The sequence below is a fragment of the Copadichromis virginalis genome, linkage group LG22 (genome assembly GCF_057382275.1).
Source record: "Copadichromis virginalis isolate Kocher_CV1m ecotype Utaka linkage group LG22, C_Virginalis_male_GT1.1, whole genome shotgun sequence".
Taxonomy (NCBI): Eukaryota; Metazoa; Chordata; class Actinopteri; order Cichliformes; family Cichlidae; genus Copadichromis; species Copadichromis virginalis.
In genome coordinates this window covers 7,995,194-8,016,858 of record NC_140638.1, presented here as the reverse complement: position 1 = coordinate 8,016,858, position 21,665 = coordinate 7,995,194, and the positions used below count along the sequence as shown (strand labels likewise).

The 21,665-nt window shown below is 38.9% G+C and overlaps 1 protein-coding gene across 1 annotated transcript; it reads left to right on the top strand.

Moving 5' to 3' along the window:
- Positions 1–1,120: 1,120 nt before the first annotated feature.
- Positions 1,121–19,144, top strand: lypla2 (lysophospholipase 2). Its single transcript, XM_085445877.1, has 10 exons — positions 1,121–1,186; positions 10,003–10,095; positions 11,674–11,705; positions 14,410–14,475; positions 14,729–14,776; positions 14,927–14,997; positions 16,339–16,412; positions 16,534–16,635; positions 16,803–16,973; positions 17,997–19,144. The coding sequence occupies exons 2-10, from the start codon at positions 10,018–10,020 to the stop codon at positions 18,045–18,047; spliced, it is 693 nt and encodes a 230-aa protein (XP_085302003.1). The 5' UTR covers positions 1,121–1,186; positions 10,003–10,017; the 3' UTR covers positions 18,048–19,144.
- Positions 19,145–21,665: the final 2,521 nt, after the last annotated feature.

The window sequence follows — 21,665 nt, the reverse complement described above, 5'->3', positions numbered from 1 at the left end:
CAGTATTCAAGTTTCTCTTTTTCTTTCACAGCTCTATAATAAATGTGTCACATCCATTTTGCAATTTCCCAGAGCTTTTCAGTGAATACTTATTCCTATTATACCATTAACAATGACCTATACACTCTTCCCCTCCTGCAAATACATCATGGCACTCTTAGTAATAGTCTGCTAGTAAAAATAAATTGAGTCTTCAGTCACTCTGTGGGAGTCATTTACAGGAATGTGTGAGCTCGGTATGAATGGCCTTTTTGTAAAAAAAAAACCCACCTTATTTTTAAAATGCTCCGATGAGCTCATTTTAGGTCAACAAGGAAAAAAGTGGCACATAAACAGTTCTTGCGATATGATATAAACTAACCTCTACATGTGTAAACTATAATAGAAGCAAATTAAATATATAAATTTTTTAAAAAGCAATTTACATACAGGATTTTTTTTAAATTCTGAGAAGGAAATTCTTCCAGAAGGAAAATGCTCCATGTCACAAAGCTCAAATCATCTCAAACTGGTCGTTGAAGCATCACAATGAGTTCACTGTACTCAAACAGCCTACATAGTCACCAGATCTCAATCAAATAAAGCACCTTTGGGATGTGGTGAAACAGAGATTCATATCATTGATATGCAGCCAATAAATCTCATGGGAATGCTTTCCATGAAGAATTAAGGCAACTCTGAAGATAAAAGGGAGATTCAGCCTGGTACTAGCTATTCAAACACATCTAGAGCTTTAATGTTTTATTCTAGTGACTAGTGATTTTTGTTTTTTATAAAAATGATCGAAAACCATAGTTAATGAAATTGGAACATTTTAGAATATCTTTTATGGATACAGAAAAAAGTATATGTGTTAAATATAAGCATAGTCATTCAAAAAAGACGTTTGTGCAATAACGGTGTTAACAGTGGGCAGTTAGTAAAGCTATATATGCAGTTAATGGGATTATTTGTGAAGATTTTTTAACTCGAAGTAAAAATATAGAATCGCTCACATTTACTCCCTAATTTGGATATAATGTAAAACTGAAAAAAATTACATTAAAATAAGAATAATAAAAGCAAGAGTATGCGGACCACAGCGGGCGTGGTTACACGATGACGTCTCCACGCACTGTACCGCCCCTTGCTTGTGAGCGGCCAGTAGCGGAAGTTCCGCTCCGTCGTGAACTGGGACAGCAAAGCGGTGAGTGTATGAGTCTGTGTTAGCTAGCGGGCCGTGGGTGTAATTTTAAATCATTTATCCTTACTCGAATGGGACCTTAACGGGGTCCTTTTAGTGCTTAAAGGGTCTCCTAAAAACGGGCGGGGTTTGGGGTCTGAATTTGATTCGTAACGTTTGTCCGAAGTAACCAAAAACAGAGACACACCGGTTGGAGACAATACAGTTAATGTGTGTGTGTGTGCGCGCGTGCGCGACGTTAGCTAGTAGCAGCTGTACTCCCACTGTTCCCGGTTATTTTGTGTGTGTGTGTGTGTGTGTGTGTGTGTGTGTGTGTGTGTGTGTGTGTGTGTGTGTGTGTGTGTGGGGTCGGCTAAACCTGGATTAAACCCGAGCGCATGGTCGGGAGTCAGGCAGTGTGTGTTTTTGGGGCAGCAGAGGCTTTGCGCTGCTGAATGCCATCACTACCGAGGATAAGGATGAGGCGCATATCAGTGCTAAGCTTCAGCCATTCATTGTCTCTTTCCTGTTCGACACCACCCGCTTCCTCTGCTTCACACACCCATATCAACTCATTTTATCCGATGCCGTGAGGCGTTCTACAAATTTCGCTTTGTCTTCTTTGACATCAGCTAGCCAGCCGAGCTGTAACCCTCCATCAGCAGGCGGGGAGCGGGGTTAGCTGCTGCTACTGCTGGTGGTGGAGGGGGGAGTAGGATGGTGGTGTGTTTGGTGGTGGTGGGGGGGTGCCTGTCACTCACTGCCGCATATTATCCTGTTGTTTGCCAGCCATCCGTAGCCACTGAGCTGAGTGCAGCAGCCTGCTGCTGCTGTGTGTGTGTGTGTGTGTGTGTGTGTGTGTGTGTGTGTGTGTGTGTGTGTGTGTGTGTGTGTGTCTTTGACGTGCACACACTGCAGCACGCCTCTGGTTTTTGTGTTTGATTTAAATGTAATTGGAGTCACGCAGGATGGAGACTCGTGATGTCCAAACAGGCTACATTTTCTTTCTTTTTTTGGCCTGTTTTACCTAAAAGTAGTGGTGGGAGCTGCTGCTTTTCATTGAATATAGTTAATCATTCGGTCAGTCAACACTGGAGTAGTGCTTTTTCTAAGTGTCACTTCATCACATTACACCCTTTAAAATCAGGGAAAGATGAACTATAAATCGAGATACTATGATGTGATAATGCAGTGTGGTGTTACAGCATTAGTGGTTACATTTCCTGCCTGATTCAGTAACTTTTGAGTGTTCTGTATAGGCAAAAATAGCAAAATTACGGCACGAAGTTACAATGATTTTGATCAATAGTGAGGTCAAATTTCTTTAATATGATATCCAACGCGATTGATGGAAAATGTGTATTTATTATACTTTAAGAAGAACAAACAAGTCTTGTTAGCTCTTGAGACAAAGCTATTTTACAGACTAAAAAGACAGTTTTTATATTTTATGTAGATGTACCTTTTATATAGAAATACTTTTTTGCTACGAAAGATGTCTAAAAAATGTTTCTAATTTAACTGATTATGGTTTTTAATCATTTTTATTGAAAAATACATTTTAAAAATTATCAGAAGCAACTTTATTTATGCAATCTCTGCTGCTCCTTATTACAAACCTGTGGTTAGTGTTTGTTTCAATAAAAGTGGTAAAGAAAAATACTTTATTTATTTTAAAACGGAAAATATGTTTGAGAGTTTTATGTATTGCAATGTACTTGTGTTATTTTTAATTCCAAAAAAAAGAACAGATGGAGTGGTTATTAAAGGAAGAGTTTGATCAATAACACATTACTAGCAGTTTTACTTTTATCCTTCACTACCAGGTGTCTGCATCACACCAAATCTTAACAAACATATTGTTTGTAGATGTGTTGTGTTTAAAATACTAATTCATCATCTCTTTGGACATCTGCCTCAAGGCTTCCACTGCAGCACGTGTTGTTATTGTATGTCTGTTATTCATGGTTCACTGTTGTGATTAGAAATGGAAAATTACAATCATAGCATTCAGTATAGAAAAACATGCATATATTATATGTGTGTGTGTTACAAAAAGTATCTTTATGCTATCCTCTCCATGTCGTTTATCAATTATTATAAAATACTCCGAAGTTATTGTGAAAAATTGCAGAAGTAGACTGATAACATTCATGGTACGAATTAAACGCATCACAATAGCACATATAAATTTACAGCGGGATCATAAATGACCGCGCTTGGTCACTTGAAGTGTTCTTAATAGCATTTTCTCACCTCTAATTTGTTTACTTGGGATGGGAGCAGGAAAAGTGCAGTTTTCTTGGACTACAGTACGAGGTGGGGAAGTTACTTCACTTGGTTCATTTTATGGCTAGTTGTTTCAGTTTGTGTACTCTATATATCTATGGTACTCAACAGGAAGGTATTTAGCTCAAAATTGCAGCATTGACCTCTTCACTATAACAAACCTGTCTGGAGTTCTTTCGAAACTGACTCAGACTACCCCCTCCAAGCTCCCTTCAGTGCGGTTACTGCACCTGAGTGTGATTACCGTGTTCACATCTGCTCACACGCACCACACCATGTGTGAAATAACAGTTTGATTTAAACAGATTGAACAGTGACACAAAATAAACGTGCTTTGAATTAAAGCATCTACTTCCTGGTGGGGAGTTAACGTTTAACGAGAGACAACATCAGAGGGAATTATTTCAAATTGTAATGGGGCACGGCAAATAATAAGAATTGTTCTTACGCGGTTAAAGTATCTAAGTAAGTAAATAAAGTATCCTTTATTTCTCTGACTGCAGTCCACTGTAGAATGGAGGGAAGCAGTTGTTTATGATGTTTAGCTTAGCTTAAACTAACAGGTTAGAAACACTGCCACCAGTTTTTGAAAATACAATGAAAACCTGTTTGAAATTAAAAAGAAAAAACTGTTCAGAACCGGGAATGCTAGAATTTGCAGTCAAACAAAACTGTGAAAAAAGCAGCAGATCCTCATTATTTTGGAGATAGAACCAGAAAGACTTGAACTGATGTAAATCTGAAATGCAATTTGGGATAATTTTTAATTGAACATCAGGAAACAGATCTTCATTTCTGATGCTGAGGTGTTGGTCCTGGCTGTAAATCTTTGAGTACTGGAATGTTATCAGTGGTTTCAGTTTTAGTGTTTGTGAGCTTTAAACATATAATCAAGCTAAACATTTAGTGTAAAGGCAAAAGATTGGCCCCTGGAGCACATGATTTGTAAAATTTCCGGCATATTTTAGATGCCGTTCTTCTCGTCATTCCATAACTGGTTACCATTTGTGGCATGATGCATAAATATGAACGTTTTGGCTGCTTTGTTTTACATAATTATTGAGTAAAGTGAGAGATTTTTGATGATGGAAACTGCAGAGTTAAATAAAACGAGGCTTGTTTCATTTTTTTTAAGACGCAGCTTGAATTGGACTTGATGGTGGTACACTATTTTTAACCAGCAGCCTCCTCCAGAAGCACATAGAGAGTGAGTGAGCCGTTGTTTCTTGGAGCCTACTTTGAAAGCCCACACAATGCTTTGTGCTGGGTCTCTGGGTTATGGGTCATTGTAAATCTGCTGAACAATAACAGGTAGAAAAAACTGTATAACGGAGATTAATTGTTTCTTTGCTTATGCTACCATGTTTCCTGAGCTCGTCCTACTTGTTTGAACAGATTGTCCGATTGTACCTGCACTCCTCCGTTTATCTTCTTATCATCTTTCTTTCTTTCACTTCTGCATTCATGCTGCCCACTCTATGTCTCTGCCTGTTCCCTGTCAGCGTCTGGAGTGCAGCTAAATTCAATTTGTTAATGCTGGATTAGTATTTATTTAAAGCAAGCTCTTTAATTGGATTCTTGTGTGTTTCTTAAAAAAAAAGAGCAATTCCTACTCAGTTTAAAATCTTTTGCAGAAAAAACTCAGAAATGAGGTCTGTTTTCCATTTTTACTTAACCAGGAGAACAAGTTTATAAGACAAGGTGAACAATTTTGTATTTGTATTTATAGGTTGCGACATTTTCATGTTTGAGCAGCCAAAATATTATGTAAAATAGCACAATAAAATTAAATACAGTAAGCTCATTTTAAATTGTACAGAAGAGATAATGATAAATAATATATATATATATCCAGAGGAATGATGTATATAATAGAATTGAAACAAAATGTAAAAAATTGCTCAGGTATTTTTAGATGTTCTTCTAGTATCATGATTTTAAAGTTAACTACTGAAGAGAGGTCCTTCAAATTTTTAGGGTAAATATCTGGTCTGTGAAATTGGACTACAGGAGTGGAGCTCATGTTAAGATGGAATGATGGATGCTTGAAGTTCCTGAAATATTTGAACACCCGATCACTGATAGCAGATTTTGTGGTCTGTAAAAACCTCACTTTGGCTTTTAGAGAATATTTTATTCAGTTTCTTACATACAAGTCACATACTATTATTTAAAATGGTCAGGTGAATGGTTTCACACATATGAAGGCATGAATATGAGGGGGAAAAAAAATCATTTTTATTTATCTTCAGTGTAGGGACTTTGTGGGAATTTATGCTTCAGATGAATGTCTACATCATAGCTACGTCATAACTGCAAACCCATCTGAAACCCCTCTGCCGTAACCTGACCTGCAACTCTCTAGAAATGTAAAGTAAATGTCACATTGACGCAGACCAAAACTATTGTGAGTGGCCTGTTCAGTACTGTCAATTCCCCCAATAATAATAATAATAATGACTCCAAAATGATGGCAATTCCTTGAGCGGGATTGCTGAAGCTACCAGAAATGGTGTGATGGAAATGTACAAGGAATCTGAAAAACTTGAGGGATAAATATGAAACATAGAAGGGGAATGAAGTCCCAGCATTTTGTTTCTATTGACTGTCGCTGCATAAAAACACAACCACAAGGTAGCTGACACATAATGTGCTACCACATGCGTTGGCCGCTTACAAATACTTCATTACTACACTGCACTTTTTAGAGTCCATATTCGTGAAGCAGTTAAATTAGTTTTACATAGAATTTCATAAAAATATTGAATAAAATGGCTGCTCAAAAATAATGTTAGTGGTATTTTTAGATATTTTTCTCTCTTTATCCCTTGAGAAAACTGATGATAGATACCTGAATATTTTTTTTTGAAATTCCCATCAAGAAGTTTATTTTTACCCTGGATTTTTTTCAGATAGTTTGATGAAGCAGCATGGAATGACCTAGAAGAAAGGAGCTTAATTACACTGAAAAATTCAGAAATAAAATTTGGGATTTTAGTCAAATGGCTTCCAACCTCGAGATCAAGACGATTTTAACCTGTCCATCAAAATCTATCAGTTATCTAACTTGTGCCTTTTTTAATGAAATATTAAATACTTATATTCCTTAGAGTTCCAAATATTTATTTAAGTTAAATGTGTTTAGATAGAAAAATGTAATTCTTTGATGTTTATAAGTTGTAAGGAATCAGTTATTAATCTGGTGGTCTTTTAGCATAAATAGCTCACTGAACATATTATTTTGTATATTCAGATTTTGAGAGCTGAGCAGCAATATTCTTTTAGTTTTTAACAAGTTGTTTGGATGTAGAAGTACCTTTTTTTTCATGCATATTCACTCTGTGCAGAAAAAGCAGCACAATTTGTTGGAAAACACAAAATGTTAACTTTACAACAAATTTTCACTCTTTGCCCTGCTAATCCTGTTTACCATAAAAAAAAGGCTATTTCCTGCAGCTTGCCCATTCATTATTAATCTAGTACTCATTTATCAGTTGATGCAAAAACGAACAGACTTCTATTGTCCACACTTCGGATTTCACATATTTCGGCTGCAGATATGACCTTCAGCTAATGATTTGTCACCTGGTACTGACAGCACATGCAGCATTTAGCTGCTTGATCTCAACATCTGTGAAATTTTAACAGCCGAGGCGCTGAAGGTTTATACATTAACCTTTGTGCTTCCATATTTCTTTGTCTCCTTGTTGCCCGTTTACCAATTGGACAGTTTGCTGTCTGACCCACCCGTCCCGTCTCCCATATCCTGTCCAACAACATCAGGATGTTAGAGGCTTTTACTGCTGGACTTTACTGTAAAACAACAACCTGATCTCCTGCCTGTTATTGACGGCTGAATCGCGCCAGTCAGCGGTCCATTTTACAGTCAAGAGAGGGCATTTAGTTTATTTGATGAGTCTATTCAGTTGCTGACTACAGAAACCTGCATGGCACAAATGCTTTTTTTTTTTTACTGACTGCTTTACCTTCACCAGCAGCTCCATTATGTGTTTGCATGTGTGAGCGATATGTTGACCTTTGTTGTTCCCGTGTGACAAATGAATGGCTGCACTGATAATGAGGTTTTTATAACTGACACAGAGAGCTGTTGAATGTCACCGCTGATGTCCAAATAACATCCAGTCCTTCTGAGCTACACGCAAGTAACTCTCGACATGCATCTGCACAGCCCCTGGTTTGAATAGGCTGTGCTCTATTTAAATATTTGAATACATCCTGGGGAGGTGAACATTTGGTATTGAATGAGCAGTGAGGCTTAGAGAAGGAGAAATGTAATGAACTTCATAATCCAGTGTAAATATAGCTCTACCAGCATGATTTCCATATATTGGCCCGTGTTCTTTATAATACAGTACACCCAACTCGGTGTTTTTAGTGATGTTCCTGGCTACTGATTTACTGGTCAGTTAAACAGGAGAAGAAAATAAGAGTAATAGATGAGTCTGAAAATAAGAAAGCATTCCAAAAGGAGGCTAAATTAACCCCAGTGTGGCAGGCCAAGTTCAGATATGTCTGTACAGATAATGTGTGTTTATTTAAGCGCCTTTTCAAATCATTAAATATGTTTTTCAGTTATCAGATCATATTTGAAAGTCTCATAAATTGCTTGATGTCAGATTAGTTAAACTGGTTAACCTTAGCAATGCTACCTTACATGCTGCTAGTAGCAGCATGTGCTACTAGCAGCATGTCTGTACATCTGTTTACTCTGTCACAGCTGATGTAAAGAAAACTTACAGAAAAACCAATGTTACTTAAAAAACATTGAAACAGTCGGCGGCTGCCAGATGATTTCATTGAATTTTGTTTACAATCTGCAACCGGCTGGAACTTGCGGTGACTAAATGGTTGCTCGCAGGTTTGAGGGCATTGCACACTCACGACCACTTGCGATTGCACAGGTCACCTGATAGGAGTCAACCTTTGTGCAGTGGTTACAGTCACAGTCTGACTTGGTTTGCAAATCATTACTAATTTATAACCGTTGTAAATTAAGAAAATATGAAAAAGTAGTTTAACCATGTGAGATCTAAGAGATTTATGCTTCTGCGCTATGTCTGTTGTAGGTTGGTCATAGCTGCAAACAGCTTTTTGTTGCTGAGTAGCGGGCAGAACTGTTCTGGTCGTGCGCATCTCTAATTTTATTGCCAAATAAATTTACAGTTGCACGTTATATTAATGGAACTATTTTAAGTTCACAGGACTCATGCAGCACAGTTTGCTCTTAAAATAAGTTTGTGATCATTGCATTTATTGTTGGCTTCTCCACCTGTGACGATATCACAGCCTAGTAACCATTAATTCTGACACTCATGAATGCATGTATGAATGGCAACACTCATAAAAAAACACACATCAACAAACAGAAAGCTGTCTCTCCCTCTCTGTAATCTGAAAACATCTGAGCTTCAATAGTGATTTATCATTGAAATCGTAGCAAAGACTGACAGTATCATACGCTCGCACCTTTCATCTCAGCCGAGCCTCCCAGGGTACAAAATCTGAGAGCCGCACAACAAGTATAAACTGAGCTCTGAGTGGACATTGTAAGAAATAACTGAATACAATAAATAACTGAATAAATAAATTCAATAAATAACTGAATCTTCATCTGGTTCCTCTTAGTTTTTCCACATTCAGCCAGGTAAAATAAATCCTGCTGCAGTAAATCAAAGAATGTAAATCAATCAGATTTACAATCAATCAGCATGGTTTAAACACCTCGCTTTGGTGGAGTGTGGTATACCGTGGGTAATGTCAGTATGAAGGCTGCGTGTATTAAAGCTGACAGTGATTCAGACCTCTGCCTCTGATTAAATTAACTATTAAGTTAACCTGGTTCATCTTGATAAATTTTTGTCAACTTGGTTCTAGAGAACATGTCAGAGTCCAAAGTTTAAGCCCTCCTCCTTTGTAATTTTTGTCTTCTGCAAAGCCATCCAATATGCCAGATCATGAGTAGTTTCAAGCCCCTGGGGCACATTCAAGATCCACAAGGAGGCTGTTGGATGACAATGACAAAGATAGAAAGAGAAAGTAAAAGAAGAAGCTACTTTCTGGTGCTCCCTTATTCGTGAGAGGTCACCATAACACCATCAAACTGATGATCTTTTGCTTGTTAGGCGAATATGAAAATGTTATATTATTAAACCAGTTTGATTTGAGATTAGAGCTGATTCTGTTGGAGTAAAGGAGCTGTGTGATATCCAGTGATTTCTAGTATTAAAAACATGTATCCTCCAGAAAAAGCTCCGGAAGATTAGTGTCATGACTCAACTTCCTTCTCTGCTACAGGAATAAAAGAAGCTGCCATGAACTTTGAGCGGATTTTACAGTTTTGATCTGCTGTGTAAAAAGTCTTAGAGTTAACGCGAAGGACTGAAAACTGTGAAAATGCTTAAATTATCTCAAAATGTGTGAATGTTAAATGAAGCATTTTGTTTAGCTTGAAGTCGCTTCTCACTGTGCAATCTGCAGGCAGCTGAAATCTTTTTTTTTTTTCTTTTTTCTGTTCTCGTTTTTGTCTCCAGCACCTCTTACAGTGTATGTGTGGCAACAACATGTCTGTGCCGCTGCTCGCCGAGGCTGTGACGGTGTCTGGGGTGGAGAAGGAGACCGCGGCGGTGAGTGAAAGCACAAAACCTAATATAACTTTATTTACCTCAAACGCTGCTGGAGTGTTTTTTGTGGCCTTAATCAAACAGTGCTTTTAATTTTGACTTTGGCTGCTTGGGCAACTCTGCCCAACTAGAAACAGAAAAACAGGTGAGACAAAGACTATGAGGTACTCAAAGCTGTCACTTGTGACACGAAGTTTGGCGTAAGACCGAATGGAAATTGTTTGTGAGCGGCACTTCACACTTCTGTGAAGTATGGTGAACCTTGGTGTCACATCTGTGCTGTGGAAACATTCAGGCTAACAAGACAGGTGTAATTTAAATTAAAAAAAAAAAATAAATAAATAAAAACCCATAACAGTCGCAGAAAAAATGGTGTTTATATACTTACCTAAAAGCAGAACAAGCTCCCGATTAAGTGTGGTTTTGTCATTTAATTTTTTTTTGTTTTTAGGATCACATTAAAATGTTATTTTTAAAACTTTCATTTATTTTACACACCTGACTAAATAATAAGCCACCTACACAAAGACCCACAAATCAATACTAGCCCTCAGAGGGTCCTGGGGACATGTCCTTGGGATCACGAATGTCAGTTTGCTTTATATCTGACAGCACGAAAAAAACTAAAATGCATGCAAATCTGTGTTGCTGCCAATTATTGACCCATCTGAGGGCCTAATAAAAACAATAATCAAACATTTCTTGAAATGTAGTTAGAACAAATATAGAACTGGCAGGTGCTGGCGCCTATCCCAGCTACCATAGGGCGAGAGGCAGGGTACACACTGGATGGGTCACCAGTCTGTTGCAGGGCTAACACATAGAGCCACAGATAGAGATACAAATTTCCACCCAGCACTGTGATCAATATCAAGAAATTGGACTTTTTGTACTTCTGTAGCCGTGCCAGTCCTGTTTTATGGCTCACCTGTAGCTTCACCTGCAGCAGCACATGTAACGAGTGTTACAGCAGAGTAATCAGGCCCATTGTGTCAACACTCAGCTGGATCTCAGAGTGAAAATTAAACAAGTCTCTTATCAGGCTGTTACTGGATACTGTGCAGGGTTTTGTTAAACATCAGGATCAAAGCTGACTGTTCCAGCTCTGAACCCTACATGGAAGAAAAGTGTTTTGATCTGCGCAAAGAGCCAATTCTCTGACTTCTAGCAAACAAACATCGAGTTGCCAGTCTTCTGAACTGTCATTAGTCCCTTTCATGGTTTCTCTGCAGGAAGTATCATGTGTGGAAACTCGCAGTGAGAGTAGATCTTGGCAGGAATGTAAGACTGGCACCTGGTTTTCTTCTGCAAACTTGTAGCTGTAGCACTCTGTGTCCAGAAGGCTGGTAAATTGTATTGAAGATCAAAGAGGGTTTTTTTTTTTTTTTTTTTTTTTTCATCTGTGAAGTGCAAGATGGACTTGAACATACTGTCCAGATCACAGGAAGAAAAGTTTCTGTTACCAATCAGTACTGGGAACAGATAAGGCCTCTGTGTCTGCATTTAGAAGGAAGTGTTTCCCATTTATTTGTGAAGCCTGTGTAAGAGAAAATAATTCTGCTGTCTCCATCTGTGCTGCAGGTGATCTTCCTTCATGGTTTGGGAGACTCAGGGTGAGTAACTTTATTTCTGTTTTCTGTGAGGTGCAGTTAAAAAGTTCAGTTCCAGTTTGCAGTTAAAAAGTTTCTGATCATACCTTGAAGGATATCTTCTTGTGCACCTTTGGGCCGCTTTTTTTTTTTTTTGTAGATCGCCCTGTTGGAGTTTTGTCTGACCACTCGTATTTTTACCTCTTTTGTCAAAACAGTCATTTACCAAGATTTGTATTTTGAGCCAAATCTGAGGGAGCTGCTTTTGGTGAATAGAACAGGTGATGAGCAGAGCCTCAAATGCCATCACCTACAGACCACATCATTTCTGGTTAAAGGTTTCCCTCGCACAGCTCAAAATGTTACAGGGACAAATTCAGAGTGTATGGTGGAGGAAAAACCCAAAAGCATTCATGTAGCAACATAAAGGCATAAAGTATGCTAGGGTGCGCTTGGGTCAGAGAGATGCAGTTTTCATTATCGAATGGTGAGTGTTAGGCTCTCTTAGTGCGGATTCATCTCTGGAGACAATACACAACAGTGCAGCAATTGTGAATACAACCTACAGGCATACATCAAGCAAGCTGCAATTATAATGCCTGCTTTAACCCCACAACACTAACGTCCAGTTTTGTAACACTATCACTAATGCTGGGTATATTTTTATCCGATATAATATACCCAATAAAACAAAGAAATGACGAAACTGTCCACTCACTCCTGGGACACATTAGCCTTGTCAAGTAAAGGTGCATTCTCACTGAATCTCTGACATCTGTGGGAAAAGTTTTAAAAACAAAAGACCAGCTGACTATAAATGTTTTACCATATGAATTTCCCTTGGAAATTACCACTAAGTAATTTTTATTCAACACTTGATGAAAATCACGCGACATTAGTGTTCTAGGGTTAAGAGGCGTCCACACAGGAAACAGCTAGCAGTAACATGGCAACAATGTAGAAAGTCTGCGATATTCAGCGATTTCATGTGATGCCAGGCAAACACAAAGCGAGTCTGCGGTTTCTCAACTTCAAGGCGAGTGATTGAAGTGACTACCACTGAGAGCAAAGATTACCACTGATTGACATACCGTATTATAGGGTAGTAAATATATTAGAGGGTTGCCTAGGTAACCAGAGCCTGAACTATCTGCTAGCAACCACCTGTCAGCTGCAAACCAATTTGCAAGTGAATTGCTTTCTCTGTGGACGCCTGTTCAGGCACGGACACTGTGAGCTCTGTAGGATTTACTGGTCACCCTGCATTCCTGCTCTCACCTGTGGACACAAACTGAGTCAAGCAAAAAGAATCGAATTGCAGATACAAGTACTTTTCTCCAAAAGGCTGTCTGGATTCTCTCTTAGAGGTAGGATGAAGAGCTCCACTATTCAAGAAGGGCTCACAGTAAGAGTCAGTTGAGGTGGTTTGGGTATCTGACCAGGATTCCTTCTGGGCGACTGGGCACTGCATGCTCTTCGCTGAAACCTGCTGTGTTGTGGTTCAGCTCATCACCAAGACTCTTGATATGTGGATAATAGTTAAAACGTTTTGCATTTCCATTTATGGAGTATAACTGGAACAGTTTTCCAGTGGACTTGCAACAAGGTTCAAGCATTATTCAGTTCAAAGAATTTCCAAAACCTGCTTTTGGAGAAATTTGAAAACGATGCCTGATAGTATATATATATTTATGTTAATCATTATGTCTGTACATAGACATAGACAGGGAAGTGGGTGTGCCGATGATCATGGTAAACCAACAGAGTGTTGAGCATGGTGTAGGGATTAATATTTATGTACCTGCTCCTTCCTACTCCAAGTCGGACATTATGATTGAGTTGGTATTTCATGTCACATAGATTTTGTTGATTTTGTATGCACACATATATCTGTGTATATGTATATGCAGATATGTGTGTTAATATAGGTTATCATCATTATCACACACAAACCATGTCACTTTGAAAGAGAAGCTGAGGTCTGTGATGAAGTGGTCAAAACAGGATTTCCAGGGAGCGATCTAAAAATGGGAGCCAGGCTGAAAGCAGGCCAGAGATGGAAGAGAAGATGAACTGATTCTTAAAAGCTGCCCAAACCTTTTGGATCACACTTTAAGCGGCACCTAATTGATTTTTTTTCCCTTGTAATTATAGTTCACATAATTTGAGTTATTTCCATTTTTTTTGTTTAAATGTTTGTTTCATTGGGCTGAATGTGAGCAGAAAATTCACAGGAGAAACATTCCCACATGTACAAATCATTACATAAACAGCACAGTAGCAGAGGGTGGTGATGCAGAGTTAATGACAATAATTAATTTTAAAATCCTGCATTTGGCTCTTGCTGCTTTTGCACTTGACTTTAATAACATGCATTTAGTGGCCTTTAGTCATGTGTAATTGGTGCCAACATTCATGTGGTTGAATTTCATAAAGCAGCACTTACAACATTATGAATGTCTAATTTAAAAAACGACTTAAATCAGTACATGATGACAGCTTGTCCTCAGTACAGTTTTAGTGCTCCTCTGTAATGGAGATGAAAAATCATTTCACACATGCTGATCGTTGTACATCAAGAGAAATAATTTTCTACACGCGTTACTTCAGCGTAGAAGTGACTTTCATGGACTTGGTTGTAATGCTTTTGGGGTGGATGTGCTACATATTAGTGGTTTTACTGTTGCTTGATTAGGAACAAAGAGCTGCTCTCTCTGTTTTCTGTCAGGCATGGGTGGGCGGATACTTTGACTGGGATCCGGCTGCCTCACGTCAAGTTTATCTGCCCCCACGCGTAAGTCTTTTTTTCTCATGTCACGATTTGATTTATGCCTCTAAGAATTTTGTTTGTCGGGACTTATGTGGATTGATTTAAAAAAAAAAAAAGACTTGTAGGCAAATAAATGCTCTGTAATGTTTATTTGGTGCGTTTTAAGCCAAATTTTTGCCAGTCATTCAAGTCGTTTGGAGTTAATAATGTGTTACTGTAACGTAGCTCCTGGCTGCTGTTTTCCCATCATGTTTTCATTGCCTCTCCTCCGCTGCAGGCCCCCCATTCCCGTTACACTCAACATGAAGTCGATGATGCCCGCGTGGTGAGTTGGCGTGATGAAAGAGGCGGCCTTTTAGCTCAACACTGGATGCCATTGTTTCCCTGGAAACCACAATAGCCTCCCATATTGCCATTGACAATACTGCAATTGTATCCATTCATTTTCCTTATGCTGGGCTTTACTTGTGTGCAGGTTTGACCTCATGGGTCTCAGCCCCGACTCTCCAGAGGACGAATCTGGAATCAAGAAGGCAGCAGAAAACAGTGAGTTTAATGTGTTTAAATATCGAACAAGGGCCACGTGTGTGGGTTGATAATAGCAGGGAAGCACTAATACGCTGTCATTAAACGGTGATTGGAAAGCTTCCAGACTGCTGCAGCTTCAGTCTGGTTTTACATCCCTCTATTTAGTGGTTAGTATCTTCTCTTGTATGCACCTTAACTCCTTGAAGCTTAAGCTAAAGAGGGTGCTTACACCATTAAATATATAAATGTGAAATACTTAAAGTGCACCTATTATACTGCTTTCCAGCTCTACTGCAATACATTTCTGTCACTAATAGCTCAATATAATCCCTTTTTTATGTGATATTGGGCCTTGGTGGAGCCTTTTAGATCACTCTGAAATGAGCTGTTTTTAGCTCCTCCACATTTAAGACAAATTTCTTCTGATTGGCTGCCACTCACAAGCAGAATGTTTGAGCACCAGGAAGGCAGCGGCTCTGTAGGCACAGCTAGAGCTGCATGCCTGAGATGACCCTATAAATTATCCCCTCTTTATGACATTATTAACAGCCAAGCTTCCAAAATAAGTCTGTGAATCTGAAAATTTTTAGTGCAACTTCAGGGCAAAATGTTTGATGGATGGATTGTTCTTGTTCATAGGCACAAATTGTCCCACCAGAGATTTGGGTCTCCTCCCAGCCTCCAGATTTGAGACTGGAGAATCTTTAGAAATGCTTTAAATTCTTATATCATAAATCCCTCTGCTGTTAAATAGATCAAAAACTCTGCTAAAAATTTAAGGTTTAAACCCCCCCACCACCACCTGCAATTTTTCTAATCATTTAATGAACATTTAAGAATACAGCACTTTGAGTCAACTGTAGTTGTGATTTGGTGCTGTGTAAATAAAATTTAATTCAATTGTAAGACTATGAGAGGCTTGATTATACTTGATTGTAAGATTAATGTTATGTAGGCGATTTAAAACGGATGTTCTTGACACTGATTAGTTAGTTTGTGAAAAATGTTCAGTCTTTGCGTATGTACTTGTCTGTAAAAAACAAACAAACAAAAAATAAACTTCAAAGAGAAAATCTCTAAAAGTGTGTGCTGTTATCCTCTTATTTAGACTGTTATAAAATGTCACTGCTGTGTATGAAGACTGTCTTCACGCTCTTCAGAGCAGCTATAAAAACTTTTTTCTTTGAATATCCACATGCCAAGTATGGATTACATTTTTTAAGCCAGCTGCAAAGTTGGCAGGAAGTCAAGTGGAACATTTTTGTTGGAAATTTGCCACATAAGACTTATTTCTTCCTTCTTCTACGCTACCCACCCCTTTGTTTGGCTTCACTAACGGGTTATTCTTGCTTCTCACAGTCAAGGCCATAATCGAGCACGAGGCCAGAAATGGGATCCCTCCAAACCGTATAATACTTGGCGGTTTCTCTCAGGTGGGTTTTTTTTTTGTCTTGGTGCTACATGTTGTGAATTGCATTTACATTATTATATATACAAGATCAATATCGTAAATGCATCTATTAAAGGTTGTCTGCTTCCTGTGTTGCTCCTCAGGGTGGGGCCTTGTCCTTGTATACCGCCTTGACCTGCCAGCACCAGTTGGCTGGTGTTGTGGCCCTCAGCTGCTGGCTTCCACTTCACAGGAGTTTCCCATCGGTACAGTCACAGTTTCACTGCAGAGGAGAAACATCCTTCCCTGCCTGCTCCTCTTTTCAACACAATGCTGATACCTTCATATGATTTTTAACATGTCACCCTGCCAGAAGGTTTTAGTGAGAAAGCTACGCTCAAAGCTAAATTCTACTTCTATGTCTGTCCCACAGGCGTCAAGCGGCAATAAGAACCTCCCAATCCTGCAGTGCCACGGTGAGATGGACGCCATGATTCCCGTGCAGTTTGGTGCCATGACGGCAGAAAAACTGAAATCCATAGTCAACCCTCAAATGATTACCTTTAAAACCTTCCCAGGGCTCCCTCACAGCTCCTGTCCTCAGGTACTGTTGTTCACAAATCACACTGATAACTTCTTCTAAAAAGCTTGTTTTACTTCTTTCAAGGTTGAATCAAATATTTAGCTAATTTACATTTTTGTGACATCCTGATTACATTCACCAAAACAAAAGCATTGCATCATCCACCTGGGTGAATTAGGCAATGTTAATTAAACCTTTAAATGAAGGTTTTTCTCTTGAAATAAAGATAAGGAAATTTTTATTTCAAGAGAAAAATCTTGAAGACAATTACCAGGCCTCTGGAGAACTTCAAGATAGTTTGAGGATGTAATTTAGCCATTTAAATCAGCTGTATTAGATCAAGGATGCATCTAAAACCTGCAGGACACCAGCCCTTGAGACCTCGAGTTCCCCCACCCCTGATTTAGAGGATAAACTCTAAACAAGGGTTGTTGTTTTTTGTTTTTTTTTTCCATGATGCACTCTTCCAGCTCAAACTTTGCAGGTAGATCAAAACAGAACCGCTTGGGTCTCTGGTACAATTTTTATTACCCGTGATTTTTAATGTTTCAGATTTGCTTCTAAAGCTGTTCTTTCAAATGTAGATGTCTCTAAAACGCTGTGATTTTAACAGCTTGACACTTGAATCAAAAGAAAAGTCTTAAAGAAGGTTTGCAAATCAAACATTTATACACATATATATGCAGAAAAACAGGGTTGTAGGAGTTTACAGAACGTCCTTCTCTCAATAATGAAGTCTGTGGGCTATATACGAGTCTCCAGCACAGCTTGTTAAGCTTCCTAGTGTCACGGGCTTTGATGTTGTTAGCCCAGCAGATGGCTAGAAAGAAAACTGCACTAGCAACAGAAAAAGTGCAACATTTTGCTGCACACATTTTTCTTGAAAAACCCTAAGTTTCCTGATGAAGTAGAGTCTGCTCTCTCCATTTGTGTGAACAGCCTCAGCGTTACATTTCCAGTCCAGCCTGTTTTTCAGCTGAGATGAGTCCTGAATCATCTGTTCAGCTTCTCCACTGTACCAACATTTGGTCTGCTCTCTTGCAGGAGATGGCAGCTGTAAAGGAATTTATCGAGAAGCTTTTGCCCCGGATCTGACCTCACCTCATCCCCACTGTGACCCCCTTTGAGACACTGACCTTTCACTCCTTTTCTGCCATTCTCCCACAGGAAACAGCCATGAGCACCCCCTCCCACACACATCCACGAGACAGCAAACATACACGAACACGCACATATTTAGTAACGATGATAACGATGATTTGACCCACACTGCTAAACCAACCAAATCTTCTCCTGCGGTCCAGCAACACTCATACTGTTAACAGATTTGTCAAACACACTGATTTGAAGTGCTTGCATTCACACGTCTTAGCCTTCGGAGGGAGAAACACTGAAAACTCAAACATTAAATTCCTGTTTGGCTTCTGTTTTACAACTTCTGTCTGTTGCCTCATTCTCATTTCCCCTCATTTTTACATCATTTAGCTTCTCACTCATTGCTACACTTATCCTTCTGGCATTGCTGTGTGACTTTGTAAATCAAGAAAATCAAGATTAACACAGAGCAAATAAGCAGGTTGGTACTCGCCTGCAAACACACCGCTGTTTAAAGGTGCAGTCAGACCAGATTATGCATCCTAATTCTTTTTCCTGCAGTTTGACGTGCCTTCTTAGCTTCACAGGTGGAGTCGCGTGAAACTTTAATATGTGATTGCTCTCAAGGTGCATGAGTTTGAGGGGAAAAAAGGTGGATTTGGCTTCTTATTCATTCTTGCTTTATGACTACAGCCTAAAAGTTGGGTGCATGAACATAAGCAGTAGAAACACAAATAAAATGCAGCATAATCTACAAGCTTGTAGAGGCCTGCCATGTAATTGCCCCATTTGTTTATGCTTGCAATCCTACCCGCCCTGTCTCCTGAACCCTTCTGTTATCTGGTCTGACTGCAGCTTCACTCCAGTGTTGGGTACCCAACAGAGTTTGACTCGGGGATAGTGAGCGCCAACCCATCCTTTCCAATCATGACTGCGGCCTGTCCAGGTCTTGCATCGTTAACAGCAATGGCTCTTTTTACTAAATCTTGCACACAAGGCTGCCATGCTGCTGCTTTCCTCTTTTTTTTAAATAAATGTGATCAAACATCATGGAAGTATATGATCAGAGTCCAACAGAAATAAAGCTAATCAGTGGATACTCGTGCTACCCTGTGCTGTTTCTTTCAAAGCGTGCACACCTGCAGGTTGATCTGCTTTCTATGTATCTGTATGTGAAAGTACCTCAGTTTGTTCCTTTAGGCCTAAAGGCGAATGACTGATGATGGCTGCAGACCTGCACAGACTGCACACCATGACTGGTTTCAGCAGCGGTTCACCCCCACTAACAGCCGCCTCCTCTTCATGAATTCCTGTTGATTTCCACTATTTATTTTCTTTAAACCTCTGGTAAAACACACTTCCTCTACATTTTCTTCCATAACACCAACACAGTCTCGCTCCCTCCTTTGGGTCCCCACTAATAAAATATGGAAAGGTCAGCAACACTATTCCACTTTAGAAAATAATGGCTATACAAAGGGAGCACTTTGGCAAGAAAATGGTCCAACATAATTGAAGGGTGAAAAAAAATCAAAGTTAATCTTTGAATAACTTGTGATCTTTGGACATAGGAGTGTAACTCTGAGGAGTCGTGTGTGTGCTTAAACATATATATATATCAGGTGTTTTACAGTTTTTCCTTTGTGAATATTGATTTTGCTCTCTTCTTAATTTCCTGTTCTGCTGTATCACTGTTCCCAACCTGGTTTTAAAAACAAAAAACCAGTAGAGAAGGATGAAAGGCATCTGTTTTGATTGTTGTTCACAACTCGATGAATGTGTCTCCTCTCCTCGACTCCTTGTGTATTTTTCTTATTTTTTTGCTCTAATTAGGTCCGTTATTTTCTCTTTGATGTGTTTGCCATTTTTTCTTTCATCATTCCACTTGTTCCTCTCGTCTCGTGTCTTTTCTCCTGGGTTGTGTTGTTGTGGTTTGTTTTATTTTTTACTTTTTTTTTTTTTTTTTTTTTAATGTTGTTTTGTCACTGTTGTCATCTCATCCTTTTTTGTGTTGGTTTATAATGATGAGTATTAAGGAAACGTGTTCAGGTGAGGCTGAGGTGGTCTCTCCTCTTTTTTTTTTTTTTTTTCCCAAAACACCTGTATGCGTAATAATAAAAAAAGAAAAAAGTCCGTCTGAGTTGAGCGTCACTCATTTTTCTAATGTGTATCTGCAGATTCATACACACTCATTCATGGGGTTTCCATATTTTTACTCTCTAATAATAATCTAATCTAATATCTAATAATACTTTAATGGTCGTGGGCAGCGTTTCAAACACTTGATTATTTTGAATGTTTCTATGATATGACGTAGACAACATCAAAGACTTTTATTGATAAATAAGTCACATCTACGCCGAGTCAGCATTAACCTTTGCTGACATGCAGCACATCAGCTTCTGGGTCGAATATTGATTGATGGTGATCCATTCCTGCCCTATCGGTGCTTGAACTTGATCATAGTTTGTGGGCGTCTTCGTCCACTTGCTTTTTAAGGATTAACCATAGATTTGCAATCCGATTAACATGTGAGGAATGTAGCCTTGGATTCAAAATCTGAATTTGATGATTTTGCAGCCACTTAGTTACAAAGTTTGTTTTTTTACTCCATCATGGTGAAAAATGGAGAGAAATTACACCTTGATCCTTGGTAAAAGCTGGTCTTTGAGGATGTTTTAAGTCTTGTCAGTCTGTCAAAGGTGTCTCCTTTTGCTCTGAAGAAAAACTTTGCCCACTGAAGCCAGTTTTGAAGGAGTTCTCACATACTTGGAGCACGTGTCAGTGGCTTTTCCTTCACATGCCTTGCAGTTAGGTTAAGGGTGGCTGTGCCTCAGGAGGTAGCCATGTGTGATGGAAAGAAGCTTAAAGACACTAAATTAAGTGCTTTATGACTCAGACTGGGTGACTGTAGCTTATAGTAAACACTGGATTCACATGTGAGTTTGTATAGATTCAGCTCACTTTATTGATCCCAGGAAAAAAATCATTTGCAGCTAACCTGCATAACCTACAAACCTGAAACATTCATTACAAACACTGTTACATGTCAAGTTACAGATCAACAAACATTGAGGTGAATAGACAAATGGCAATAAAATAAATTGTCTAAATGACATCTGCCAGAGATGTGTGATCTAATAGCCAAGGGACTGAAGTGGTGCAGTACTTCTATGGCACTTTTCTTTTTAATTTGAGCACTCTCTAACTACAAGCCTCACTCACCCACATTATTCAAGTGCTTTTTTCATGCCTAAACACTTTTAATCAACAGGCACATTGGATACATCAGGGGAAACATGAGGTTTAGTGTCTTGCCCACAGACATTTCAACATTCAGGTGATCGAATAACTAAGCAGAGGTCTTTTTAGTTTTTTAGTAAGGTTTTAACATGTGTTTTTTCTTCCTGGACATTCTACTTCTACCACCATGTTTGCTGTTGCACAACTCTCCCATAAAATTCAGTTCAGGGTTTGTTAACTGGCATGTCTCTCTCTTGTGATAGTTTTTATTACGTGGGCTGGAGAAATGCTAAAAGCAAAATAATTTCCCACTAAGGCAAACCCCAGTGTCAATGCAGTGTGATATAAACGCCCAGTTAAGAGTTACCTTCAATT

Excerpts from the sequence above, each read along its gene's own strand:
- lypla2 (XM_085445877.1), top strand. The coding sequence starts at position 10,018 with ATGTGTGGCAACAACATGTCTGTGCCGCTGCTCGCCGAGGCTGTGACG. Across the intron at positions 14,476-14,728 it reads AAGTTTATCTGCCCCCACGC|GCCCCCCATTCCCGTTACAC; the intron begins GTAAGTCTTTTT and ends CCTCCGCTGCAG. Across the intron at positions 16,974-17,996 it reads CTCACAGCTCCTGTCCTCAG|GAGATGGCAGCTGTAAAGGA; the intron begins GTACTGTTGTTC and ends GCTCTCTTGCAG.